Here is a 21,529-nt window from a genome sequence, read left to right on the forward strand (position 1 = left end):
AACCTTTGCTTACTCACCCTAGAACCCAGGGCCCAAACTGTAGCAACAGAGCCAGGCAGGTGTGAGCCGAATATGGCTGCCTCTGAACTCAAAGCCCACAGCCAGGGAATGGTGGCTACAGCTGTTGTTCTTCATTCGGTTCTTGTAGGGGTGGGGGGCGGGAGAGCTATTGTGCGTGTTCTTTTGAATAACTGAATAATTTGGAGAGAAACAATGTTTTCCAAACGAAGTCATTCTTTCCTGAAATTTATGGGAGAACAAACTGAATCCTCTTCACTTTCTTTTATTAGGCAAACAATTTACATTTGATTATGAAAATGAAGTCCATAAACGAGATTACTTCATTAAGTCACCACCCCCTCAGCTCTTCTTCTCAGCAGTAAGTAATCGCTCGGTGGTTTTACAAGCCTCCCACCAGCCCCATCAGCGTTGGAAGTTTTCGCTCTTCTGAGTTTTGACTGAACTGCAAAACCTTTTTAATTTTTCAGACCTCCTGGAAAAAGCGTCTTTTTATTCTGTCCCAGAGTCAGGGGAAGGGTCTTAGTCTTTCATATTACAAAGACCATCACCGTCGAGGTTCCATCGAAATCGATGGGTGCGTATCCAGACCTGGAAACCTGTATACCCCCTAATGAGTCAAGTCAGTCACCAAACCATAAGATGCACTGAACTTAAACCTGAGTGGTCTCTGACAAAAACGAGCCGAGGGCTGCCATAGTGTTTGTGGCTCTAAAAGAACTGAAGTAATGAATGAAGTGGGTGAGGGCAGTGAAATGGTCACTTCCTGTTGTGCACTGTAGGTGACAGATCTCTAATTCCCAAGCATTCAGTTGAGGATCTTGTCTTCTCGCTCAACTCTGGTGACAGACAGCTCCTGAAACCCAACTTCATATTTTGTCTTTTCTTTGGAAATCATGTACCGGAAATATTGGGAAGTACAGTAATTTGTGGACACAGGAATCCAACCAAATAGGAACCTCTGAATTGAATCTCAAGCTGATTAGAATATCTCTAATTACTGGTACACCAGATCCAGAGTCTTAGTTATTTTTTTTAAAATAGAAAGAATTCAAATGAGATTCATTATGCGAACTAGACAGTCCTTAAAATGTGGGTCAATGAAATCTGCGGTTCCTAATTTAAAGTAGGAGTCTGTTTTCATCTTAAGTTGCTATCTGTATCAGCTTAGTTACTTTGTGTCCCTCTCAGCAGCGCCACTGTAGAGGTCGGTATAAATAGCCAGGAAAAGATGCAATCTGTGCAGAAGATGTTCAAATGCCACCCGGATGAGGTGATGTGCATCAGAACCGTAACCAGGGACTACTTCCTTATTGGCCGAGACAGGTGAGCAGGAAGACAAAAGCTTGTCTGCTGTATGTTTAACAAAAGCATTGTTAGTCTCTAAAGAACAAACAGGCTATAAAGAGAAAACAGACGAAGACTCAAAGCCATCTTCATTGTGTGCTAAAATAGTTATGTGTGGTTGCACATAGGTACATGTGCGCAGAGAACAACCTTAGTTGTCATTCCTCAGGAGCCATTTACCATGTTTTTTGATACAGGGCCCCTCACTGGGACTTGGATTAGGCTAGACTGGCTCGCTAGAAACTGGTAAGGATCCGCCTGTCTCTGCCTTCTCAGCTGGCATTGCAGCCACACTCCACCATGCCTGGCATTTCCGTGGGTGACAGGGATGAAATTCAGATCCTCGGGCTTCCATGGCATGTACCAACTAAGCTATCTCCCAAGCTTTTAAAACTAGTTTTAAGAATCATTACACCAGCTGCCTAGGAGTGTCGTAACAGTGCCTAAAACAACAGAGGTTTTAACCCCACCATTTTTTGAAGACTGAGAATCAGGAATTCAGTTCGGGCAGGGCCACACTCCCGTGAAACACCTCAGGAGAAAGGCTGTCTCTCAAGCCTCTGCAGGAACTTCCGGTGGTCTCTTGGCTATGGCAGCCAAGCCCTAGCTGTCATGTGGCATTCCCCACACGCATGTAACTCTGGGTCAAATTTCCCCTTTGTTCCACAGATACCAGTCTTACCAGTTTAGGAAGCACCTCTGTCCCATTGTGATTTCAACCAGTTCTTTCTGCAATGAGACCCTTTCTGCATAAGGTGACATCTGAGGACTGGGAGTTGGAACTGGGACATAAGTAGAGGAGGAGAGGGTCGAAAAGTAATCCACAACAGTAGTCATCACCCAAAGCCTTCGGCGAAAAACAACTCCAGCAAAAAATATCCATAGGAGCCCCACCATGCAGGGAGAGGCCGTGCTCACCCTGAAGGCTTCTGCAGTCTTTTTTTTTTTTTTAATTTTTTATTAGATATATTTCTTTACATACATTTCAAATGTTAATCCCCTTCCCGGTTTCCTGTCCATAAGCTCCCATTCCCTCCCCCTCCCCCTCCCCCATATGGGTATTTCCCCTATACATCCCCCTTACTGCCCCCCCATATTCCCCTGCACTGGGGGTCCAACCTTGGCAGGACCAAGGGCTTCCCCTTCCATTGGTGCCCTGACAAGGCTATTCTCTGCTACATATGCAGTTGGAGCCCTGGGTCAGTCCATGTATAGTCTTTCTGTAGTGGTTTAGTCCCTAGAAGCTCTGGTTGGTTGGCATTGTTCTTATGCTTCTGCAGTTGTTAAGAGGGGCTCCTGGTGCTAACAGAAGTGCCCAGGTCCATTTTCACACCCACTTGTCTGCTGCAGGGAGAGATGGTGCAGGAGGAAGCTGAAGCCTTAATGTGTTTCAGCTTGACCCAGAGCCCTAGTTTTCTTGTAAATTGTCACGCAGAAAAGAAGACAGGGGTGTACTATTTCATCCCTGTCTTTGTTTACTTTTCTATTTGCTGCGATCAAACACTGACAAAAAGCCACTCCTTAGGAAAGTGTCTGTTTAGTTCACCTTATTACAGTCCACCACTGAGGGAAGTCTAAGTAGGGAATTGAGGAGGGAACCGGGAAGAGGCGCTGTGCAGAGGCAGGGTTGCTCACTGGTTTCCTCACCTCGGCTTAGCTTCCTTATAGCACCTAGACTCACCTGCCCAAGGCTGGCACAGCCCACGGTAGACTGAGTCCCACTACACTGATATTCAACCAAGAAAACACACTCAACAGACTTGCCTACAGGCTAATCTGATGGAGGCATTTCCTCAGTTGGGGCTCCCTCTTCCTATGACCCCAGCTTGTGTAAAGTTGACAGAACAAGACAAAACATCCTTACCAACATTTCATTCTTCCTAAAAATGCATTTCCTAAGATGGGCAAGGGAAGACTGAGAATACAGGGAGTGGGGCTGGCAGGTGGGTGTTCACCAAGAACACCCTAGAAAGCTGAATCTCTGGACCCCTGCCATTTCTGACCTCCCATTTTCCCGAGTTTCCCTACCGGAAGCGTCCACAGGGGTTAATTCAACTGCGCAGATTCAGAGATTGCCAGGTAGCGTGGACCATTTCAACGACTTGGAGACAGAGTTTTACTTTGTTGGCGGCTGATCCCAAACCCTGTTCTGAATGCAATCAAAGAACATTCTAGATTCAGAGTGAGTGTGGGAGCTACCAATGCCAACTGAAACTCTCTTCCTCTCCCCAGGGAGAAGATTAAAGACTGGGTCTCCTTCATGACACCATACTGCCGGGGTGTAAAAGCAACCCATCAGAGAGCAGAGGTGACTCTTTGTGACTAATGACGTTCCCGGGCACCTGAACACAGCCTTCTTTCCTTAGAAACAATAGTGGCCCTTTCTTTCACCTTAGCAGCTGGCATTAATACAAGGAATAAATAGGCAAGGAAACATGCCCTTGTTATTTTTACGAGCAACAAAAGAAGAAAATACTTTTTTGTGTGTTTTGTATGAGAGCTAAATTAGATTGTCATTGTTTGTGGTAGGGGGAGTGAATGTTAATGGTGGCAATTTTTCAGAGTAGCTCAAAGTATACTGTTTCCACCATTGTGAGTCTCTGAACATAACCAGCTTCCCTTTGAATGACTAAGTGTAGGGAGGCGTCTATCAAACATTGTTTTCATCTGCCTTGCATTTTAATATAATGTCTCCTGTGTCAGGTAAGCAGCTGAAGGGTTTTAATTGACTTCCTAAGCGGCTCTGTGAGTTTCCCCCAGTTCCTTGTGTAGAGAGGCTGTCACAGAGGGAGCTTGGCTGTAGGCACATTTAAGGATGTATTTTCCCGGTGGTTCCATGCTTGTAGCAAATGTCAAAGAAGAGAGAGCAAGGCAGATTCAGTACTGAAAGCAGAGAGGACAGGGTGTGAAGGGAGGCATCATGGAGAAGACAGGCTGTGGGTACTCAGGGTGCCTGTCAAGGCCAGGCTGAGTGTCCTCACGAACTTGGGAGTGGGAGAAAGTCACACTGACAAGATCAACCCTTGTCTTAGTGATGACAGAGGGCTAATGGGCAGCCCAGATGTCAAGGACTTGGGGAGACCCTGGAGACTGGGAGTCCAGGTTAAGGTAGTGGCATGGGGGTGGGGGTGGGGGCTACTGACAGCAATAGTGGAGCAATTGTGCTCTAATTATAAAACTTTGTTTCTAAGCAGGAGAAGCCTTCCCTGGGTGACAGAAGGCCAGTTTCTGACCCCAGTCCTTTCTTGGGTCTCTGCAACATACCAGAGGGTATCAGCCTTGCATCACCGAGGGCCAGTCTTCCAGAGGTGGGATTCAAATTCTCTTTCTTCTGTCTCAGGACTCAACCATTGCTGAATGTCCCCACTGGCTCTGGGAGTCAGCCATTGCTGAATGTCCCCACTGGCTCTGGGAGTCAGCCATTGCTGAATGTCCCACTGGCTAGCAACTCACATTGATCTTGACTGTCAGAGTCAAATGCACTGAAAGAATCGTGCCCTGGGCTGAGGACCTAGCTCAGCACTAAAAGCACAAAGACCTGACTTTGATTCCCCAGGACTCATGTAGTGCCGCTCATTAACTCTCTACTGCTGAGGAAGCAGAGACAGGTGAGACAGGGAGAAAGAGAGAGGGAGAGGGAAAGAAGGGGAGAAGGAGAGAGAGAGAGACAGAGACAGAGAGACAGAGAGACAGAGAGACAGAAGAAGGAGAGAAGAGTAGAAAAGTAGAGGGTGGCCATGAGCACATGGAAAGAGAGGGGAGAAGGGAATGAGGAGAGAGGGAAAGGGAAAGCAAGAGTAAGAGAGAACAAGAGAGCAAGAGCGACAGGTGTATTCTTGAGTTCACTGACCAATCAGCCTAACCCACATGGTGAGTTCCAGGTCAGTGGTGCGGAGGAATCAATGGTGGGTGCTTCTGAGGAACAACAACTGAGGTTGTCCTCTGACCTTCTCATGAGCGTGCACGCATGCACAGGCACACACGTGCAGCGCACACAGAGAGAGAATGATTCCTTAATATGCATATTTGCCCATTTCTTATTCTATGAGTGGGCTTTGGCACTTGTCTAGCTGACTCTAGACCTCAGTTTGGAGGCTCTAGTCTGGGGTTCCTTTACTAAGCTTAGCCAGCAACCCTTCCCCTCCTTCCACACACAGGGCACAAAGGTCCCTTGTGCCCCTTAATCCCCTGCCGTACTGTCCACACCCTCAGGCACAATGGGGTTTTCTCCTGCTTCCCTTCGCTCATCCAGTCAGTCTTGCTTCCTGTTCTGTTTATCGCCTCCTTTTCCTCCTAGTGCAATCTGTCTGATGAAGTAGAATGGCGTGCCTGAGGCTGAAAAAGGTGTGCCCTCGGCTGGAAGGGGCGTGGCTACAGCTGTGCCCTCACCGCTAGGGATTCACTGTCTTTCTAGTTTTGGCTACAATCAGTAAAGAGGCTGGGTGGTGTGTTCCCCTGCACATCTATCAATTCATCCCTTAGGGACACCAACCACTACTGGCATTCTTCCCCCTGTGGCTACCAAGAACATGCAATGAAGCGGGGCCTCCCATTTTATCTAGCTCTTGAACATTTTTAAAAGCCTTTTTAGCTTATTGGCACCCGCAGGCCTGACATGGCATCTCAGTCACAAAAGCAGTGATCAAAAGCAGTGGTAAGGACAAGGGCAGACAGGCAGTTTGACCTTGAGCAAGTGCCTCTTGCTCCCATTCATGACAGACCTCTTTCCCCGGGTGGCTTTTGCTGTTTTCTCTTATTTATTGAGGTCAAGTAATAGTTTTTTCAACCATCTTAAGTTAAAGTCACCGGTTGACTTGCTGTGTTTTGTTATCAATGTCGTTGGTACATCAGGAACCCTTCACTGCCACCTCAGTATAGTCTGGTTCCAGACTCCGTCTTCAGCAACTGCAGTAGAATACCATACATGAAGGGGTGTGGTCCTGACAATAGTAACATCAGTTCCCACAGCTCTGAAGGCTGTGAGGTTCACGACCAAGGAGACTCATCTGGTAGAGGCCTTCTTGCTGACTCATCAAGTCACTGACAGGAAAGCAAACAAGGCAGAGGGCAACCAGGATGAACCAGGCCTCTTCTCAGACATGACATGCAGGCAGACATGGTGCTGGAGGAGTCAAGAGAGTTCTACATCTTGATCCAGGCAGCAAAAGGGGACTGGCTTCTGTAGGCAGCCAAGAGGAGGGTCTGGATCACACCAGCCAGACTTGAGCATGTAGATGAGACCTCAAAGCCCCGCCTCCACAGTGACACACTTCCTCTAAAAAAGGCTACACCTCCTTCAAGGAGGCCACACCTACTAATACTGCTACTTCCCACCCGCCAAGCATATTCAAAGCACCACAAGCTGAAAGTGCATTTAACACGCCTGCCTTATTGAACGTCACAGCCTAGCAACACAGCACACTGTGCAGAGTCCACTGTTTGCCCCATAACTGCCGGGCTGTCAAGGAGCCTCATCTGGTAGAGGCCTTCTTGCTGGCTCATCAAGTCACTGACAGGAAAGCAAACAAGGCGGAGGGCAACCAGGATGAACTCAGGCCTCCTCTCAGACATGACATGCAGGCAGACATGGTGCCTCACAGAGGCTCACGGCTGCCACCAGATCTATAAGAAAGTTATTGGTAGCCCACCCAAAGGCTAACATTCAAAATCTGAAATGCAGTTTCTAGTGAATGCATCTTGCTTTTGCACTTCCTTATGAGAGAAAAAACAAAAAAACAAAAAACAACCTGAACCATTATAATTCAGGGTGCTCTCTCTGTGTCTCCTCTCTCTCTCTCTCTCTCTCTCTCTCTCTCTCTCTCTCTCTCTCTCGCACACACACACACACACACACACACACACACACGCACAAAGAGAGGGGGAGCTAAGTTCCATAAAATTCCCAGCAAATATTTGGGGTTCTTACGAAGGTCCCCGGCCATCAGGCATTGTTCCTGGGATAATTAAGTCACACTCAACAATTCCTCTACCATGCAGAGCGGCTACTTCGGTAGACTGTCTGGTGTCTGTTAGGGGAGGGACGGCAATAATGAATTGCTTGCATCACCTGGAAGCATGCAATTCAGACTGTCACGTAGCCAACACTATCTAATCACACTGCTGTGGAAACAAACAAGGCTGTGAACAAAACACGAAAAGAGGAACCGTGAGGCAGAAGGAGGTTCAGTGACTCCGGGCTAATTATTTCCTCAGAGGCTGCTGAGAGAGGACTGGGAAGAGATGGGGGTAGGGACGTCCTGACAAAGCCCTGTGACTTACACTGCCACCCACGGTAGAAAATTTCTTGTTTGGAGTTGTAATTCTCCAGAGTACGGAAAATTTCCAAATATTAGCTGTGCGTCTGCACTCACACATTAGAGGGACCCGAACTGAAGAGAAAGTTCAAGTCGTGTGGGTTTCCGCACGTCACACCCACACAGCCTCCGACTAATCTATTACACTTTTTCCCCCCAGAAAGTTGGTTTGATTCTATTGCATAGAATGGGAGGAGGGAGGAAGGAACTCATTAGTTTCTTCTGTATCTTCCTCATTCAGCATTTAATACAAAAAAGTCTCCAAAGATTCAGGCAAGATCATTACCATCATGAACATGATTTCTACTCAGAACCAACTCAAGATGCAGAAGAGGAGGAATACTACCTCACTCCTCGAAGCGTCTGCTTAGAAGTAAGTCATCCTCCCCCCCCCCCCCCCCGCCAGCCCTGCCTCCCCGCCCTGCCTGCCCCGCCCCACTAAACACTCATTCCTTTAACATATGTTACCCAGCCACTGTCACACACTGCTGCAGAGCCAACAGGCTGAGATCAGGAGGCACAAAGGTGAAGCTGGCAGAGGCAGATGGCTGGCTCACCATGCTGGCACGTGACTAGAAGCCAACCACTGTGCTGGCACGTGACTAGAAGCCAACCATAGCACAAGGCATATGCTTATACCATGTCTGCGTTGTAACAGTGGTGGGAAGAGGGAGCTGGTTTCCAGGCAGATCAGAGAAGGTTCAATGGAGAAGATAACATTTGACTCCTTGGCGGGGTTAAATTTGTAACTTAGTAGTCTTTCTGTTTTTCCAGACTGAAAGGAAAAGAGTCTTAGGGTAATCAGCTGTGGGTGTTGATAGTTAGAAGTCCTTCTGAGTTCTTAGACCCCACGCTGTGCTCTGCCTGGTGGCCACAGTGATGAAATTCATTGTCCTCTTGCCTCCAGAGCCCGCAGCCTCAGTTACTGAAGGTAATGCCACACAGGGAGGCATTGGATATAGGGCAGATTGCTCTTTCCTCTTGACTCAAAGCAGGCTTCAGAGACCACTGATGTCCGTGTCTGGTCAACTGCTTAGGTAGGCTACAGTTCAGAGTGTGTGAGTGGCAGAGTAGAAAATCAACAGAACTAAAGAGCCAGCCCGTGACAGGCAGTGGATTCTAAGTTGACTCTGCGTTGTGGGCAGCACAGGAGGAGCAAAAGTCTTCTAAGCAGGGACGTGGTGAAACATGAGTTGACTTTTAGGCACATTGGCCATGAAGCTGTAATTTGTGATACACACGGATAGAGGGTGCTGGAGGAAGGCGTGGCAGGAGAACAAAATGGTGGCCACAGAGTTGAGACATCTCCGAAATTGAAGGTTTTCTACTAGGCAGTGACGTGTTCACTTAAAGATGGATTCTGGGGTCAGGTTGGCTATGGATGTGCTAAATTACAAGTGGTTTAAATGAGCTATCCATACAGCACAGTCCTCAGAGCCCTTAGTATGTCACCCTGCGTTATAAGTAGCCAAGCGGGTAGGAGAGGTGTTGCCCAATGTTTCTTAAGCATAGAAGACTTCTTTCACCAAAAATACTTCTCTGGGGAAGCCAAGCCATCAAGCATGTAGTAAGGTCAAGCTCTGTGGAATATGTTGTCTGGGGAAGTAGATGAAACTGTTTAAAGTTGCCAGGAGGGCTGAGGTGATTCAAGAACTGGGAATGACTGAAGAGGACTTCAATGGGCAAGAGAAGAGAGGAGCATCCCAGGTGGGGAAGACTGTGTGAACATGAGGTCTGGAAGAGCCTCTTGTGAGGAGGCCGCTGTACGGAAGTCTGCCCTGACTGGGAGGCAGTGCTCCAATGAGAAGTCAATGGCACACGTGAGAGGAGGTGTCAGTGTTTGTGAGCAGCCATTGTGTCTAGCCTTTGGCCCAGTCGGCTTCTATGATTCATAGATTCAACCTCCTGGGGGAAGTGTTCATGGCATTCAATGACTCAGAAAAAAAGCAGAAAGGAAAATCTACTCTTCCCGATAGAATACGTGTGTCTGGAGTGGGGTATGGCAGACTTGGAATCTGCCAGAAACTGTGGTGGGTTCAGTCTCCTGTGGTTATGGCCCATTAATATTCTCTGAAGAAGCGCTTTCCCTGCAATGAAAGATGTGTTCTTCCAGGCGCAGGGAGGCGTGAGGTGAGGTGAGGAGGTGCCTGGTCCTGCATCCACGTCTCTTCCTCTTGTCTTTAGTTAGAGAATATTGATGGAGCCAATGATTCTGGTGACTCCGCTGAATCCAATAGCCCAGACCAAGGTTTCAAGAGAGCTGAGAGCAATTACGTGTCAATGAGATCAATGAGATCCTGGTGAGTGGGCTGGCCCTCTTAAATACTGCTTTTAGCTAACCTGCTTTTAGTGGGACAATCACCACCGGTTCACTGTGTTAACCTTTGTGCGAGGGTGTGTGTGTGTACTTACACATATGAATTGTGTTTGTATGGGTGTGTGAGACAGAGAGAGGGAGAGAGAGGTGCACATATGACATAAAGCACATGTAGAGGTCCGAGGTCGGAGGACACCTTGGGTGTTGGTCCTCACCTTCTGCTTTTTGAGTCAGGGCCTCTTGTTTGTTCCACTGTACATACCAGGTGAGCTGGTCCATTAGCTTCCCAGGATTCTCCGCATCCCTCTTGCCACAGGAGCACTGGGATTGCAGTGCCTGGCCTTACATGGGCTCTGGAGATCCAAACTGAAGTCCAACTGCTTACGTGGCAAACACTTTACCCACTGAGCTGTCTCCCTAGCCCCCAGTTCATTCGTTTAACTGTTGACAAGTGGCTACAAAATGTCACCAAGGACTATATCAACACACACTATTAATTGATTGACACAGGTAGGGTGTCCTTTATCTGTGATGCATAAGATCATAAATGTTTTAGGATTCAGTTCTTTTGTTTTGTTTTAGCTTTTGTTTTAGGAATATCCGCATATCCATAATTATATCTCTTAGGGAATAGAACTCATCTAACCATGAAATATACACGTTTTGTATTTTCATATTTACATATATACACATAGATATAGATAGATATATACTTGACAATGATCTTATGCAAAAAAAAAAAGTGTTTCGAGATTGCTTTATTCCTAAAAGAGAGTCTGATGGGGCAGAGTTCTCCATCTGCAGCGTCATTCTGTCGCTGAACATTCCAGATTTCAGATGCTCAGTTGAAGAGTGGTTTAACCTGTGGACTTAAGAGAAGAAAACGTGGTTTCTCTATGCACACAAAGCCACTTGGGACATCCTCTGGACATTTCTGTCTGCAGAAGTCTTCTGGATTTTATGTCTCTCATACTGTCCTCTTGACCCTATAAATGGCTATTTCCATTCCAAGTCCACTTTTAGAAGGGAAGCATATTTCTCTGCCCATGGTGGGGTTCTGATGCCTGTGTAGGCTCCCAGACTTTGGCGGTCCTCGCCTGGCTGTTAACCGCTACAGAGGAAAACTGTGAGTGCACGTGTTTAAGCAGAAGGCCTTATTTAACTTCCTTTGCTCCAGTCTAGTTAAAGAAGCAACCTCTGCACCAGCCGACTGCCAAGCCGAATTCCAGATTTCTCCCGAGACGTCAGAGCTGGGGCCTCCACATCAAGAACAAGACACAGGAAGCGATCCTTGTCTTCTGCCTGCTGATTCAGAAGCACAAACCACAGATGACCAACAGGGGTCCGCCTCACTAACTGTTGTGAAATTGTCTATACTGCTCAAGTAAAGCTCTGATTTCCAAAACTCGGTGGGCCCTAAGAGCGAGGCGGGCGCCTTAAACACACTTTATATTCAAATTTCAAGATAGTTCCTCAAAGTTTCCAAGTCAGCCAAGAACCTGATAGGCTTCAGTGTCACTGAGCTTGCAAAACATAGACAGTGACTGATAGAGGGAAGAAGAGTGGTCCCTAGGGTGGGGGTGGCATTTCCAACTGTTGCGACATTTCCCCCCTGGGCCAGTCTTTTGAGCCTTAGAACCGGGACCACACTGATGTATCTTAGTGCATCAGCAGCCTCTCCTCTTAACATCCTGTGGGCAAACAAGTCTACAGAGATTCTGAGTAGGCCCTAGGTGCCGTCCAGGGTACTGGATAAGACAGATGTAATCTTAGCTACTTTACATGTCATTTGGTATGGAATAATTTCTGGAAGACAAATATGCAAATTGACCTGACAGACATGGTAATAAACCCACTTAGTCCAGTTTTACCTCCTCCCTCATTGTCTGCCATCCATTACCACATCCCAAGACGGGCATGGAAGGGTGTAATGAATGACATTCAGGGACTTACATTCATATTTCTTCCTTCATATGTTCTGGACAAGGTTTAGCTGGAAAATGTCACCTCAGAAACAGAAGGCCAAAAGTGTACCCTGAAAGGGTCGCGCACAGCCAGGGACAGTTGGCTGTTTGATGTGACTCACACAACCGTTTTCTGTCTCAGCAACATCACGGATGAGAGCCAGGTGGAGACTCTGAATGTGTTCCTCTCTCCTCGGGATGTCATCAACTATCTCGCTCTGGTGGAAGCAGCAGGACGGATATGGTAGGTGGGGCTGTGAATGGCAGGAAATGAGCAGAAGTCAAGGGTGGGGGAGACGCTTATTCTGAAACACCACATTTGACCAAAATGATGTTGGAGACAGACTATGGTGTTGCCACAGAGGGGACCTGGAGGCAAAATCGAACTTCTCTATGTGAGGTCAACTTCTGCGGGGGTTGGGGGGTGGGGAAGGTGGGGGGGGGATTTAAGAGGACCAAAGAGCCCACCAATCAGGATGTTCCTGATTCTTCAAAGGAGAGCAAATTTCAAGGGTGCCATTCCCAGGCACGGCAGAATGAATATTTAATAAAAGAAAGGAGAGCAAAGTTAATAGAATATAGAAGAAAAAGATGTCTGTCCCATACCCCAGTGAAAACCTCTACTTCAAAACTCTGAACCAAGTCTTCATGGCAGACTTTTTTTAGCCTAATTGCTATATTTCTGATTCTATATTCTTGTAGACTGTGACTGGGCATGGTGACACGGGCCAGTAATCTTAGCACCCTAGATGAAGAGTTCAAAGCCAACCTGAGCTTCAGAGCAGGCTCAAGGCCAGCTCTAGCTACATAGTGAGACTCCTCCCTCACACCCCCAAATAAGTAAGCCTGTTAACTTCATTTCAGTAGAAGATCAAAATGTTTCATTTATTTTATTTTATATGTATGGATATTTTGCCAGCATGCACAGATATGTGCACCACATGCATGTCTGGTGTCATGGATCCCCAGGAACTCAGACAGTTGTGAGCCGCCACGTGGATGCCGGGAATTGAACCCTGGGGATCTTCTGAAAGAGCAGTCCATGTTCTTAATCACCGAGCCATCTCCCCAGCCCTGGAAGATTGGATTTTTACAAGTTAATTCCTTAATGTAAAGAATATGCCAGAACGTCATAACTTCCCATTTTCCAGATTTCTGCAATCTAAGACTTGTAAATAGCTGCCCAGGCTATGAGCCTGGCTACGGCCAAGCTCGTAGATTCCTCCATTCGTGATTTACTCATTTGGTAGTCATTGCGCGGTGCTGTGTGCTCACTTCTCTCAGACATTTATTGAGCTCCTGATTTCCTTGGAACTGTGGAGTCGTAAAATTTTAAACCCCATGTAAGGAAACAAAACGGGTAGAACTGTATTCCCAGAGTCACAAGGCCAGGCAAGAAGAATAGCCACATGAGTAAGTAGAAAAACTACATCTTATTCAAAACTACAATTAAAATTTAAGTCCTGGAACAGGAGAGGTTAACTACAAGCAAAACAAGGCTTGGCAGTGCCTTCATGAGTGCTTTGCTTGGAGCAGGGCTTGAGAGAAAAAGAGAAGTAGGAAGGGAAAGAAGTCAGACAGAGAAAGGAGATGGTTAGCTTCGAATGTGGGACGACTCGGCTGACTCAGCTCGGAGTGAGCATGCCCATTCCCGCTCCTCCAATGAGCTCTGCTTTACGACTCAGCTGACTCAGCTCCGAGTGAGCATGCCCATTCCCGCTCTTCCAATGAGCTCTGCTTTACGACTCAGCTGACTCAGCTCCGAGTGAGCATGCCCATTCCCGCTCCTCCAATGAACTCTGTTTTCTTTCCCTCTTGGATGCCGGATTGCCGCTGCAGTGTGGCTCGCTGGGAAGGCCCTCCCCGACTAGGGTGCTTATTCCACCATGGAGATCACATCTTGGCTGTGAATGACCTGAAGCCCCAAAGCCTGGAGGAGGTGTCCCTGTTTCTTACCCGATGTATCCAGAAAGAGGTGAGTCTTTTTTTTTTTTTTTTGGTTCTTTTTTTCGGAGCTGGGGACCGAACCCAGGGCCTTGCGCTTCCTAGGTAAGCGCTCTACCACTGAGCTAAATCCCCAGCCCCAAGAGGTGAGTCTTATGGTTCGGCCCTGGCCAGACCAACTCGGTGACAAGAGGGACATGATCAGGGTCTCAGGTGGAATCTCAGGCCTACTCAGAACATGATGAAGTCTGCTTTCTAGTCAAGTACTATTGAGGAATGCTCTGGGCTAAGAGAGAGGGCTCTGGGTTTCTGAATTCAAACACCCACTGTGAGGTGGCAAGAAGACCTCTTGCGGACTTAGACCCGCACATGGACTGTATCCTCCTTTAAGCAGTCTAGGTCTTGGTTTTCTGTAAAATCGGTAAAGTTGGGACCCCGGCTGCACCGGCTGTTGAAGAATCAAGTGATATAGCATGTTGTGACACGCTCGCTGTGTTTCTAGCACAGAGCGTGGGCCATGCAACATTAAGGGGCTCACCTTTGGAATGTCAGTTTTCTCATCGGAAATCTGACATTGCCGTGCCTTCTGCATGGAGTTATTACTAAAATTCAACATAATATGTGGCTCAACGCTCGATCTCCATCTTTAAAGAGCTAACCTGTATTTACGTGGTCTCACCGGCCTCTTCAGTCTCCATGGTGTTCATCCCTTTTTAGCCCACTTTGACTTCTAGTCCAGAAGGCTTTGGACAGGCACCATCTTGTCTGCACTTAGTGTCTCTCTAAAGTGAGGAGCAGAGCAAGGACTCTTCGTTCATTCATTCATGCATCCATCCATTCATCCATTCCTACAGTTTTCAAATTGCATTCCTTGGATCTCTGGGATGTGTCTGGAGGAAAGGAGAGGAAATACATTCACATGCATTTGTCTTTTAGAAAGCAGTTACATCGAGATGTGGGGCTACCCAGTTAACGTGCTTTGAAAACACAGAACCCTGACTTGATAGTTTTGCAAACTACAATGCCAAAGACCCCTCTTCGGTCTCTAGGATCTGAGGTTACGTATTATGCATATTAAGGCCACATCTTGTCTCTTCTTCATCACTCTGTGAGCCTGACAGTTGGATAAAAGCAGTTATCACTGCTATTATGTAAAAGGCTAAGACCAGTCAGGCATGTGACTAAAGTAAACGCATACCTAGTTACTAACAGGGCCAGGATTCACCCATCTGTCCATCTGTCTGTCCATCCATCCATCCAACCAACCATTTCATTATTTACTGAATATCCAACTACGCTGTCCTGGATGGTGTGTTTGTTCTAAAGCTACAAAAGTGACCTTGGCTTGTACTTAAATAGCTCATTGGTCAGTGGATCAAAACAAGTAGGAACTTCTTAGAGTACAGCGTGTGCTTAAGACATGAGCAGAAAGTGTAGAGGGAGAATAGACTGATCTTCAGAGGGAGGACAGGAGGCTTCCTCAGAGGACATGGTGTTTGGCTAGAGACTCCAATCCCTGATGCAGAGAGGAGCTTGGCTTGAGGGTCTTAGTCCTATAGTCCGGTAACTTACAGTGCACAGCATCTGCCAATCGTCCACACCGCAGCCAACCATTTAAAAAAAAAAAAAAAAAAGCCACATGCACCTTCCAGAAGTTACTGAACGTGACTCTGACCCAAAGATTCAGACTTGTGTTCGGCAATCAAGAAGAGGGGTTTTGACAGGACTCACATCTAACCCTCTACCTGGGTGTGGCTACATCATCGTGACTGACAGTCTAGACTGCACCTCCCCTGGCCTTTCTGTCTTCCTCACTCTACCTGAGAACAACTCCTACTCAGGACTGACCACTATGGATACCCACCAACATGATTATCTAGAGCAATGGTCCTCCGCCTGCGGGCCACAACTCCTTGGAGAGCCAAGCGGCACTCTTACGGGGGCCACAAATCAGATATCCTGAATATTAGATATTTACATTATGATTCATAACAGCGGCAGAGTTACAGTTATGAAGTCACGATGGAAATAACTTTATGGCTGGGGTCACAACACCAGGAGGAACTGTATTAAAGGGCCACAGCACTAGGAAGCCTGAGAACCGCTCATCTAGAGGACCAGACAATCCCGACCCCTCCCCCACCCCCGACTTCCTCCGTTTGTGTGAAAGTAGATAGTCCTCTTTTAAAATTCGAACACTTGGTTCTTGGAAGAAGAAGAAGAAGAAGAAAAAAAAAATGTGGGAAAAGGACCTGCGGGAGCAATGGCAGGTATCTCTGATGGCTAACAGGCCCGAGCCAGGCACATCTGTTGGACTGCAATGGAGAAAGATGGAGGGCAGGCATAGGGACAGGCCGGAGACAGCAAGAAGAAAGCATGACGACCTTTTTGAGGCAGAGGAGATGGTGTGTGTTCTTCTTTCTGCTTTTGTCTGGCCCTTTCCTGCGTGCCGGGCTCTGTTGGATGCACAGGGTTCCAGGAACCCTCTGAGATCTTGGAGAACTTCTATTCCTATAAGAAAACACCGTGGCCAAAAGCAGCTTGGGGAACAAAGGGTTAATTCCTCTTACACTCCCATGCCACAGCCCAACACCAAAGGGAGTTAGCGCAGGACATGACTGGGAGGCCATGGAGGAGTGCTGCTTGCAAAGTTGCTCTTAGCGGTTAACTCAGTCTGCTTTCTTATGGCACCGGGACGTTGGCCCTGGGATGGTACCACTCACAGCGAGCTGGGCTCTTTCACATCAATTACCAATAAAATGAAAACCAGACCAATATAACAGACTTATCCGCAGGCCAATCTAGTGGGTACATTTTCCAATTGAGGTTCTCTCTTCCAAAATAACTCTACCTTGTGTTGAGCTAGCATAATACTAGCCAGCACAGTGGACCATTGCCACTCTTTAGAACCTGCCTAGAGGCTTAGGCCAGCAGACGTCAGAAAATGAAAGTCCGTGTTCCACTTGAACATACACATCATCTGCAGCTGCCTTTGGGTCATCGCAGTGCATCATGGGACTTCCTTCACAAACACATTCAAGGGGTATGAAGGATGACTGGTTGAGAGCTGGGGAGTCTACAGATAATCTTCAGTCATTTAATTATCTCCTATGATTTGTTGTAGAAAGTGAAACTCTCCATTGGCCGGATCCCAAATTCAGAGAAGCTCCATGCTTTCCCCTGTGCGTGCTCCTTAAGACACCAGTTTGCTGAGTCTGCCCAGCAGGATCTGCCAGGCCGGGAGAGGACACCAAAGAGGAGTCCTGCCATCAAAAAGAACCAGAAGGAAGCTATTGGAGAGTAGGCTGCCACAGGCCCGGGACACGAAGGTTGGAGCCCTGGGGCATGCACGGCCCTGTGATTGGAGACAAGACAGCATCCTTCTCTGAGCCACTGTGCTGACTTAACGGTGGGGTCACTGGCCCTCTTAGGCTTTTTCGTTGGGAAAGTCACATGGGACTAAGGAATAGAGTTAGAACAGGAGGGCTTATTATCTGAGACTCTGCCCCAGATGTGGCAGACACCGTATCAGTAAATCCCTGGTGTAATTAATAGCTGTGTGCTTCTGAGGTCACAGTCCACACCACTGCCTCTACGTCAGTCAGCCATATCATTTCAGGGATGCAAGAGAGTGAAAGTCTGTATCAGTCCTCCAGGACGCTTCCCATCAGGCAAGCTGAGTGGCCTCTCTGTCTCACTCAGTACACCTGCTCTCTTAAAGATACACTAACTGGGGGCTGGGGATTTAGCTCAGTGGTAGAGCGCTTACCTAGGAAGCGCAAGGCCCTGGGTTCGGTCCCCAGCTCCAAAAAAAAAAAAGCGTTAAAAAAGATACACTACACTAACTGTTTGGGAAGCTTGGCGCTGTATCCAGCCAAGATGCGCTTGCTCTAAAAATAAATGGGAAACTATGTTTGGGCACTCTTAATTGATTGGTTTATTGCCAAATCAATTCTGCAAAGCCGAAAGAATCAAAGGCCTTTTAGCAATCAGGGAAAAGGAGCAGCGATCAGCCTAACGCTAATCAGCCTGGGGACTGTGGGTGCGAAGGGGGATTTAGAAACTGCATCTTAGCAGGCTGTCCTCTCGGGGAAGAAATGGAGGCTTTGAAGGACCGTGATGCTCAGTCGTCCTGACTCAGTGTTCTGGAGCGGTTCCGGGTCAGAACCACAAATCCGATACCAGCTTTAGAAAGAAAACTCTCTGACCTTCGCCTTGTGTGTGGGTTTAGGTTAGTAAAGACCTTCGGCAAGCAGAGGAGACATTGAATGCACTTCAGTTCCTGTTACCTAGATTACTGCCAGTGTAAAACGTGTATGTCTACATAAAACAGGGAAAAGAAATACATGTGCATGTATGACTGTTTACAATCCCATAAATAAGAAGTCAAGCCACTTTGTCGAGGAAATGAATAAGCATCGAGGTGAAACTGCTCAAAACCAGCTGTGGGGATGGATTCATGGGCTCTGAAATCCAAATATCCCCTGGTCTCCACATGCCCTCAAGGGGGCAAGGAGGAATCTGAGGATCTAGGAGTTGACCATCCACCCAGCTCGCATAAACATGACTGCTGGTCCTTCCCAGCAAGCTGTCAGCCTGCCACCCTCCCCCAACCCTGGAACTTCCCTCCTGCCACAGAATGGGGGGGGGGGGGCATGTTTTGTTGTGAGGACCATGCTCTGGGTGCTTCTCCTATTCAAAATGTTTGCTCTCAAAACGAAATCGCTGGGCAGACTCCAAACCCCAAATCCCAATATGGCAGCTCTTGTGTAGGAGTCTGGAATCTGCGTCCTCGTTCTGTGGCATCAATGCACTCCTGAGGGATTTGACCAAGGAACAGAGTTCCTTGATGAATCATCCCAGGGGCTCTGTGGAGAGGCCAGTGTGGAACTTGCACTCCTCGAGGAAGATCTGGTCTTCAACTGTGCTGAAGGAGGCAAAAGGTCATTGATCCACCCACCTCCAGCAGGGAGCTCCACCCACCCCCCACAGGGAGCCCCACCCACCTCCAGCAGGGAGCCCCACCCACCTCCAGCAGGGAGCTGGTCCTGAGGAAAGCTGCTCCTCTTTTCCCCTTGTTTCCTCCTCTGTGGAGCACAACACAATCACAATGGAGGAAGAAACCTTCCTGGCTGGGCTTAGGTATGTGCTGCTGGCAGCTGAGGTGGACAGGAGAAGCCACCGCTTCACTGTTCTCTGTGCTGTTCCTCAGAGTCTGCCCTCACTTCCTCTGTGCCTCCCCTTTCTTAGAGCTGGAAGCAGCTACAATGTCAGTTCTTTCTCCTAAGAACAGCAGTAACCACGGGAAAACTCCAGACGTAGGAATGGAGATGAGAGCACAGCCCAGGAACCTGCTGAAAGACAGTGATACTCAGAGCAGTCCCGGCAAAGGTTGTGTCTCGTGCTATACAGTTTCACCAGAGTGAACCGCAACATTCCCATACTCTGTTACCCATGGACACAAGCAAAGTGAAAACCCCATCTGAAACCGTTTTCACTGATGTCCATATTGACCCCATTCCAGGTGGATGACCGTGGCTGGTGCTAGAGTTCAGTTGTCTCTAGGAAAAATAGCCCTCTCTTGGATCTACTTAAACAGTAAGGAGAAAATAAGGATAACTTGGAGAACTGCTTGGCTGTCTCATCTTTAACCTTTTCCTAGTTAGCCTCAACTGTTGACTTGACATAGGTTAGAGTCACATGAGAACAGAGTCTCGAGGGAATAGATTGGTTTGTGGGTACGTCCTTAGGGATCGTCTTAATTGTTCATTGGTGTGGGAGTCCCTGTCCACTGTGGGCAGCACCATTCCCTAGGCAGGTGATCCTGGACTCTGTAAGAAAAGTGTGAGCTTGTGAGTGAGCCAGCAAGCAGCAGATCCTCCATGGTTTCTGCTTTAACTTTCTGCCCAGACTTTCCCCAATGACAGACTGTGTCGTGCCAGAATAAACCATTTGCTCCCCTAAATTGCTGTTGGTTGAAGTGTTTTATCAGAAACAGAAAGGAAACTAGGAGAAGCCTGAGTTTGACATGGCTCTTTAGTCTGGCTGAGGAAGATGCCAGAGCTCAGACACATGGAAAGACTTACTGTAATATACCTCCACCCACCATGCTCCATGCTGGACCCCCAGCTCCTCAACCCATACCTTTCCCACTTCACAGCTCTCAGTGGGACGTTGGAGTACCACCTCTCCACGTCCTGTGGGGTGTCTTGGATCTCTAGAACACACCTCAAGGGTATCTGGAGGTTTCCATTTGGTTCTCCCTGCTGAGGATGCCAACCATTTGAAATGAATTCCAAAGAACATCTGGTGAGAGAGAGAATGAGTGCAGGGCCAGGTACATGCAATCACACTCAAACTGTTGACATGTCTGCATTCTTTTCTGTGTGGAGAGCAGGTTACCACCCAGTTATATGTTTGTGTGTACTATATGTGCACATGTACGGCAGGGAGTGAAGACATGGGGGAGCCATGGCGACTCTGCCACCCCCCCACCCCCCTTTTCTCTTCAGGGCTGTGCCAAGCATCGATCCTTTGGGATGATGAGGATATAAAGCAGTAGACAGGCCTCAGGGCTTTCAGACTTGGCTGGATCAAATCGGGCTTCTTTGCTGACTTTGTGGCTGAGCAACACCGGTGTTTTAATGGGAAAACTCTTTAAAAAAATGTCTGAGTTAATGAAATCTTCGTCTAATAATCATAGGACCATGGGGCCCTTCTCTGAAGCACTCTGACTAGATGGTTCTGGAAAAACTTACACTCCCAATGCTTGACCTTGGAACTGATCTGCATGATATGGTAGCCGCCAGCCACATGAGCTGTTTGGCTTTAAGTTAGTTAAAATCAAATAAATGTAAATTTCCGGTTCCAGCACGTTGGTCCTACTTGGAGTATTTGATAACTTCTGTGGGAACTGGCTACAGAGTTGACCAACATAGAGACAGACATTTTCCCTCATCATAGAAGTTTCTGTCAGACAGACTTTTCCTATCTTATGTCCCAAGAGGAGAACGATTACATCCTATTCATCACCATATTCCCAGCCCATAGATACAGTGCACTGTTTACAGAAAATGCTCAATCAAACACCCACTAAAGGAGAGAAATCACGACAACCTGTGTTAAGTGATCGTTCATAAACATTGTTCAATTTTGAGAATGTTTTCAAATAAATCTTCACATCCGTAACTCTGGCTTTTTTTAAATCTTGTTTTCTTTCTGGTATCATATAATTAATTTGAAAACCAAGCTATAGGCCTTTTCCATATAAGTTGTTTTCTCAACAATTAGCAGGTTTCTGGGGAGTCCGCAGCACACTTGGGAGCTGTTAGAAAAACACGGGAAGTCACGGGGTCTACCACTCTGCAGCGAATCGCCGAACATGATGTGTTCTTCTGAGTATCTGCTTCGCTGATGGGATGCTAGAGGGCTGTGAATGCGAAACACAGTCTAGGATAGGGGTCCCAGCCGTGTTTCTCCGGGTGAGAACAGCATGGGGGTGGTGCTGGTGCTGGTGCTGCTGCTGGTGCTGGTGCTGCTGGTGCTGGTGCTGCTGCTGCTGGTGCTGCTGCTGCTGCTGCTGGTGCTGCTGCTGCTGCTGCTGGTGCTGCTGCTGCTGCTGCTGG

General features: G+C 47.6%; 1 protein-coding gene across 8 annotated transcripts in view; it reads left to right on the plus strand.

Annotated features, from left to right (window-relative positions):
* The window catches only part of Plekhs1 (pleckstrin homology domain containing S1), a 32,829-nt gene extending 11,737 nt beyond the window's left edge, over positions 1-21,092 (plus strand). Inside the window, exons 3-13 of one of the 8 annotated variants that reach the window (XM_063271784.1) lie at positions 291-379; positions 489-595; positions 1,210-1,344; positions 3,598-3,673; positions 4,557-4,673; positions 7,921-8,052; positions 9,864-9,979; positions 11,174-11,380; positions 12,103-12,204; positions 13,800-13,935; positions 17,029-21,092. In XM_063271784.1, the coding sequence (XP_063127854.1) occupies positions 291-379; positions 489-595; positions 1,210-1,344; positions 3,598-3,673; positions 4,557-4,673; positions 7,921-8,052; positions 9,864-9,979; positions 11,174-11,380; positions 12,103-12,204; positions 13,800-13,935; positions 17,029-17,208 (1,397 nt within the window). In that variant the 3' untranslated portion in view covers positions 17,209-21,092. The remainder of the gene's footprint in view (positions 1-290; positions 380-488; positions 596-1,209; positions 1,345-3,597; positions 3,674-4,556; positions 4,674-7,920; positions 8,053-9,863; positions 9,980-11,173; positions 11,381-12,102; positions 12,205-13,799; positions 13,936-17,028) is intronic. The other 7 variants (XM_063271789.1, XM_063271786.1, XM_063271790.1 and 4 more) reach the window with 7 other exon arrangements.
* Positions 21,093-21,529: the final 437 nt, after the last annotated feature.

Source organism: Rattus norvegicus, chromosome 1 (genome assembly GCF_036323735.1).
Source record: "Rattus norvegicus strain BN/NHsdMcwi chromosome 1, GRCr8, whole genome shotgun sequence".
Lineage (NCBI taxonomy): Eukaryota > Metazoa > Chordata > Mammalia > Rodentia > Muridae > Rattus > Rattus norvegicus.